General features: G+C 38.2%; 1 protein-coding gene across 1 annotated transcript in view; it reads left to right on the forward strand.

Moving 5' to 3' along the window:
* CLIC4 (chloride intracellular channel 4) overlaps positions 1-6,826 on the forward strand; it is a 71,093-nt gene extending 64,267 nt beyond the window's left edge. The window contains exons 5-6 of the mRNA XM_004741149.3: positions 1,721-1,902; positions 2,622-6,826. Of these exons, the coding sequence (XP_004741206.1) occupies positions 1,721-1,902; positions 2,622-2,786 (347 nt within the window). The 3' untranslated portion in view covers positions 2,787-6,826. The remainder of the gene's footprint in view (positions 1-1,720; positions 1,903-2,621) is intronic.
* Positions 6,827-7,042: the final 216 nt, after the last annotated feature.

Raw genomic sequence — 7,042 nt, forward strand, 5'->3', positions numbered from 1 at the left:
GTCCAAGAACGTTTGCTACCCGATTAGTCATGAGCCTCAAACCGGAAACAATACAGACCCCAGTAAGGGCATGGACGAGCACTTACATAATCGCACAGTGGAATGCTGTGTGACAGTGACTGTGGCCTACCTGCTTGGCGCAGCTCCACAGATGATGATCCTTAGGGCACTACCCTGGGCCCTCCACCTGGGCACTCCACCCGTCCTTCACTTCCCTGGCTTCGGCGTTCATTTATGTTCTCAGGATTTCCAGTCGTACTGCTCCAGCCCAGATTGTTCCAGACACTGTGGCCCAGCTGTCTGTCTGGCGCTTCTACATGGATGTCCCACAGACACCTCAAAAGCAGCACGCACTGAACTCATGTCCGCACCCCATGAACCTGCTTCTCTAGGCAGGGAAATGTGGCAGCAAATGATACCAGCGTTTGCCCTGGGAATCGTTTGTTGGCCGTTTCTCTGTGCTGTGCCCGTTCCCCAAAATGTAAATGCAAACTGCTTTGTCCAAGAGTGGGTTTAACGATGCTTAGAGTAACAGTTGGCATGTAGTAGGGGCTCACGCCTGTATTTTGTTAAAAACATCTATCGTTTTTCCATACTCAGTTTTGTTTCCAAGCTCTGTTGGTTTTTGTCTTCTAAGTATGTCTAAAATCCACTTACTTCTCTGGATGCCTACAGCCCCTTATCTAGCTCAGACTGCCATCCGTTGTCTACACTGCTAGGAGGGGGCCAAGGCATGAGTGGGTGGGAGCAATTTGGAAGAAGAGCAGCATAGAAAACTTTTGTCTTTTTCTCTAATGGAACTAAATTTATTTGAACTTATAACTGTATTGGTTGTCACCTCGTGACGTTTAGCTTTCTTCCGTGACCGAGCACTGCAGTGAGCAGTGTGAGCTTGGCATTCTGGGAGTGGGGGGTGAAGGGGGCCTGGGAAGGTAAAGGTTAAGAAGCGATAATAGAAGACTTGTCTGTTGTTATTCCCTATTCCTCTCTAAGGACATCCCCACCCCGTCCGCTAAAGGTCACTACCCTTGACTTTCCAGGTATACCGGGGTGGCTCTGTCCCACTCGTCTCTGAATTATAACAATCATAGCTTCTTAATCTATTTGGTTGAAGAGCCCCCGATTCACTATTGTAACTTGAACTCTCTACTCAGATGCCAGCGTGTTATTATAAAATAATAATTTTATTATTATATGTTCTTGGCTTCCTATGTATTACAAGACAGTACAAAAACTTCATGCTTTCTGCTTGGATGGTCTGTATTGGATCTTAGCATGTTTCTTGGTTACAAATCCAAATATTACTGGGGAAATAGGCATTCAAATTCGGGGCAAGAATCTCTGTCTTGGCAAAATTTTCTTTCCTAGACTTGAATTAATAGCTTTGCCTTTTCTCACTCATTTTTCTAGTTTGAACAGCAAGTGTGTCAGGTCATAGTATGTTTGTAAGTGGGGCATTTAGTTGCTGAGTTGTTACAGATTCCAGTTTTTGAAACTGTCATGCCCTTTTCTGTATTTACCTGAACAAATGTACTTGCTTGTCTCATCCCTTGTCCCTCGTAAATAAGCTCCAGGAGAGCAGGGACCTTGCCTGTCCTGTTCTGCGGCACTTCATGTCAGCGTAAACATTTGATAAAATAGTTACTGACCGGAAGAGTATTGCTGCTGCTTTGGGGCTTGGGTGGTTTTCTGTCTTACAGTATCCCCATCTTTCTTTCAGCATTGGAGAGGGGTCTCTTGAAAACCCTGCAGAAACTGGATGAATATTTGAATTCTCCACTCCCTGATGAAATTGATGAGAATAGTATGGAAGACATTAAGTTTTCTACGCGTAAATTTCTGGATGGCAATGAAATGACATTAGCTGATTGCAACCTGCTTCCCAAGCTGCACATTGTCAAGGTAGGCCAGTTGGATGTGGTGTCACGTTGCCATTAGACCACATATTCTCTGTACTAAGATAGCACTTTCTTTGTCTATGACTTTCTTTTTGATCTGGTATATGACTAGGAACCCCGAACATTATAACTTAATGCTATTTAGGCATCAGTTGGAATACCCTAGGGTTAGTAGAATGGAAAATTATGTCTTAAAATTGAGGCATATGAAGAATTTGTGTGTGTGTGTGTGTGACTGTTTAAAAATTCAAAAATGTAGCAGGAAATTTTGAATTGAGTTTATTACATTGACTTATGTTGTCAAATTCTGTTCTTTGATCACCTGGTTACATCCATACAAGGCAAAGAAATATTTACTGAGCATTTATTGTGTAAGACACTATGCTAAATAGAGTAGTAGTTAACACTAGTTTTATGACAAAGATCAAGACCAAGGAAAACAGAATCGTGTGTGCGCCTTCAAACATTTACCTGGGGATTCCCCCGGCTGTCCCTCTGGGTCACCAGGGCAGGCGTTTGCAATCCTTGTCACATTACTGAAGTTCTGATGTACCCTGCGTCCCTTGTCATTGTTTAAAACTCTAGTTAGAATGAAGGGGACTTCTTCCCAAATAGAAGCGGTTCTCAGAGATTCACAGAATTCATATGCCCTAAAATCGGAGCTAAGTCTGGTTTACAAGTCATGGAAAATAAATGTTAACTTTTGATGTCTTTGTATTTCAGGTGGTGGCCAAAAAATACCGCAACTTTGATATTCCGAAAGGGATGACCGGCATCTGGAGATACTTAACTAATGCGTACAGTAGGGACGAGTTCACCAACACTTGTCCCAGTGATAAGGAGGTCGAAATAGCCTATAGTGATGTAGCCAAAAGACTTACCAAGTAAATGTCACTGATGAGAGAGATGTCTTTGCATCTTCCCCTAAGAATATGCTTTTCCTAACAGACTGCTCCTGTTCCTATAAAGTAGAAATTTTATTTTGCATGAACGTGCAGTTATTCAAGATAACGATAAAGGATAGACAAGGTATAGTAGCTATCTTTAAATATACACTCCTAAGCAGTATTATGTTTAAAACTCTGTATCCTGTGTCCCTCCCCTGCCCCATACCCTCCTCTCCTTTAATTCAGAGACACGCCGCCACACTCCCCACTTGAGCAGTAGATCGCTGTCTGTCCGGAGCCCTGACCGTTTCATCTGTCCACAGTGGACAGAGGGCCGAACTTCGGATGTGCCGTGTTTAACTGTTAAAATAGTACCACGACCTCCTCAGTCAGCCCCAAATTGGTGCACAGTGCATGGTACAAGGAATATTTATGTATTCTGGGAATTGTATAATATGTAGTAAGAGTATATGAAAGGACCGCTACTGTATCAGAATACTCTGTTTTAGTTCAGTCTGTCCTGGGTCTGTCACCACCGGTGAAGAGAGCCTTCCACAGAAAGTCACTACAGAGTTTGCTGTTTTTACTTTGTACATGGATTTTTACTTTTGCGCAAAAACATTTATCCTTCATGCCAGTTCTGTCTGAGGCTCTGTAGAAGCTAAAAGTTCAGAGAGAGAGGGGTGATGCCCTCAAGATCTTCCTCAAGCATGAGAAAAACCAATGGGCCCCTGCTACTCTGTCCACATGTGTTGTTTTTTTATGTGTATTCTGCCCAGTGCCATTTGTTTGGAACTTTATTGCTTTCCTCCTTTATTTTAAAAAGCTCCCTTTTTGGTAAGCATAGACCTTGCTGTCCAGAGATCTGTTGAGTAACACTACATAAACTGATACTTAATTGATTTAGCTACAGCAGTACAACAACTTGTAATGTCAGAATTAACGCAGGTATTAACCTAAGGAATATAGCTTGGGTCTGTCAAAATATTAGGCAGAATTTTGTTTCTGAAGCATATTTAATTAGTATGGATAATCTAAAGGATGCATTATCCATCATATATCAAAAGCAAGGTAAAACACACATTACCAGCTTTCCCATTCCACTCTCCCTCCCCAGTGACTGTTAAACTCTGGGTAGAGGGTGGTTCACTCCTTTTGAACTATATTATAGTTGTAATGGTGAGTACGTATTTACTGCAGTTTTGCCTAATCTCAATCATTGAACTTCCTTCGATTAAATTTTTCTAAAGCTACATTGAGGAATAGCACTCTGCATGTTTGTTTGTTTTTTTAATCGAAGTCCTAAACCAGGAATGATTGGTTCTCTAACAAGGGAAGATGAACTTGGTAAAAATAAAACAAAAGTTTGCTACGTATTTATTCATTTTTAAAAAATGGACTTCCTAAGTACTACTGCTCCAAAGATCGTGGTTGTAACTAAAATACATTTTTGGTAATTTTTTTATATGTAACTTGTTTAAGATGTGCTATTTCTCATAGGCTGTTTTTGGAAATTTATATTATTGCTTTAAAATGGCAATGTTTCCCCCCCCTTTGGTGTGTTAACATTTAGTAATCACTGGCGTTAGGGAAGCAACCTGATTTTTATAAGCATATACTGCATTTTTTAACCTATCAGTACTTAGCTTGGTACAGAAAGATAAGCTCCAGATTGAATCCATTTGGCTGAGGGAGGTTTCTTTGCCTTGCCCTTCTTACAACTCCTTATTGCTGATTAAAAGTCTGGGCACCCACCTTTTTGTAATTAAATATTGGATAGTGACTTATCTGGTTGCAAGAAAAGCACTCAGGTTATCACTGAGAAATTCCAGAGCAGTAGTTTCAGTGGGTGAAAATGTCCCGTGTGCACCAGGACACAGGCAGCCATCGCCGCTTCCCACCTCCTTTTAAACCGGTAGTGACTTGACATTCAGGCGATACTGAACCTCGCCTTAGGGCTCTCAAAGTATGAAAAAGATTCAGGAGAAGGGTCTGTTCTTCCCAGTGAGCAGGGGACTGAGTGGTGCAGAATAGAGGGGCTAATGAGCACGGAGGTACATTGCTCAAAATAGAGGGACGAAACCACATTCTGAAATTCAGTCATGAACTGTTTTCACTTTGGATATTTATTCTCTTCATTGTCTCTTGATTGTATTTGGCTCTCTCTCTAGATGTCCAAGAAAGGCCGGGCTGTCTGTTACGATTTTGATGTAGAAAGACAGATTTTATTATTATGTTATCAGGGAAGATAGTTAGATGAAATTGAGATTGGCATATGGACAAAAGCTAGGAAAAAGGATGACCCAGAACATGATTTTTTCCCTCATTTTATACTTGTGGAAAGATCATAGCTTAAAATCTTGGGAGATTTTAGGGCATAAAAGTTTTCATGGCAGTTCATGTAGTGTGTATGAACTGATACAATGCAGACCATCTGATGCTGTTTTTACAACTAACTCATTTGTTTCCTCATTTAAGCCCCTTCTGTACCACTTCAGCAAGATTAGAGTCTGAATGGAAACTCTCACTTATTTTCCAAGGAATTCTGAGAAATTTTTCTGTTGAACAGTTGGAAAGCTCTTTACTATTTGAGTTGATATAACTTCCTTTTTTAAAAAAATGTAGATGTAGATTTTCAATATCCCTCTAATACCTTTTATTAGGATCATTGACTTTTGTGATGAAAATCATATATATAAGATTTGATTTCTTGATAACTCAGCTTACACAATTTATTTTTAAACTCTTGAGCAATCTGTATACAATGAAGAGATTTCTGACATTTATTCTTACACTAAGTTGATCAACTCTAGATTTTAGGCATTTTAACGTCTGTTGAGTTTTGAATCTCTTCAGAGTTACATAGCTAGCTTTTGTTTCTGTACATTTAAAATATCCACTTAGGAAATATCTACAAGGTAAAAAATGAGAAGAAATAGCAATGTATTTTTTCATGAACATTTTGATAAACATTTCATCATTTATTGATTAACCATTTTCTTACACTGGTTATAATCAGTATTTGATTCAGAGAGGGAAGCATTCATCGTTGATATACTATATAGGCTTTAAAAAGAAATTCTATCCTTTACAAATGATCAGGATTGGGGCTGTCAAAATCATATTTTTATCATGGAAAAAAATTCAATTCCCTCAGTCCTAATGTTGAACAGAATTGGAGTATTTTCTTTAGAATTACTTGAAAAGGCAAATGAAAGCTTATTATAGAATGCTTGTATTTTCTTTTCTCTCTCTAGAACCAGTATATTGCTGGCAGCTATTGTATTAAAAAAAAATAAAGTATATTTTCACTATCATAAAATGTTCTTTTTTCCCCCACCTCATGAAAATAAATAACAACCTGGGGTAAAAGTGTTTTACTTGAGACTGCTTTTTTCCATGAGAGGGTGACTCAACACATTTAATAGATTAAAGGGGAAAAAATTCATATGGTCATCTCAGTAGGTGCATAAAATAATTTGATAGAAACTTTTATGATTCTCATTCTTAGCAAAGTAGGGCCAGAGATTAAAATATTTTTTACCTGAAAAGCCATCTGCCAAGAACCTACAGTTAATTTCATATATAAATATGAAATAAAGCCCTCCCATTAAAGCCAGGAATAAGACAGGATTACCTTCTATCACAGCTATTATTTGGCTACTTTTTACAGCTACTTTATTAGAAGTGTGCTAGTCAATGCAGTAAAATCTGTAGAAAGAATAGGGAATGGAAAAAAAATGACCAAATGGATGCTTTTTGCAGATGATGCATATACATAAAAGAAATACAAAATAACCTATCAGAAATAATAAGGAAATTTAGCCAGATTACTAGATAAAATATTGAAAAAATATAATTACTACATACTAATACTAACTATATTAAAATTAATAAACTAGTAACATTGGATGACATTTTTTTCTGGACAAAATCTGGGTGACTGAGGAAAATGGGAAATTGTCAATGTATACTTTTTTGAGATTTGAGAAATTTGTAACATATGTTACCTATTCTAAAAAATAAAATGCTTTAAAAGAAGCTAACCTTTTAATCTATTAATCTTAGATCAAATCTAATAAACCATGCAATTCCGTTATGAAGAAAAGTGCAAACTATTATCAAAGGACCTAATTGAAATTTGCTCCATGGATAGGTATATCATGTTCATGGATAGGAAGCTTACGAAGAGTTTTAATTCTGTCTCAAGTAATTTATAAATTCAGTAGGTTTTCCAACAAAATCTCAAGTGTGCGT

The sequence above is a fragment of the Mustela putorius genome, unplaced genomic scaffold (assembly GCF_011764305.1).
Source record: "Mustela putorius furo isolate JIRA1106 unplaced genomic scaffold, ASM1176430v1.1 tig00003853_pilon_pilon_pilon, whole genome shotgun sequence".
In the NCBI taxonomy this organism is placed as follows: domain Eukaryota; kingdom Metazoa; phylum Chordata; class Mammalia; order Carnivora; family Mustelidae; genus Mustela; species Mustela putorius.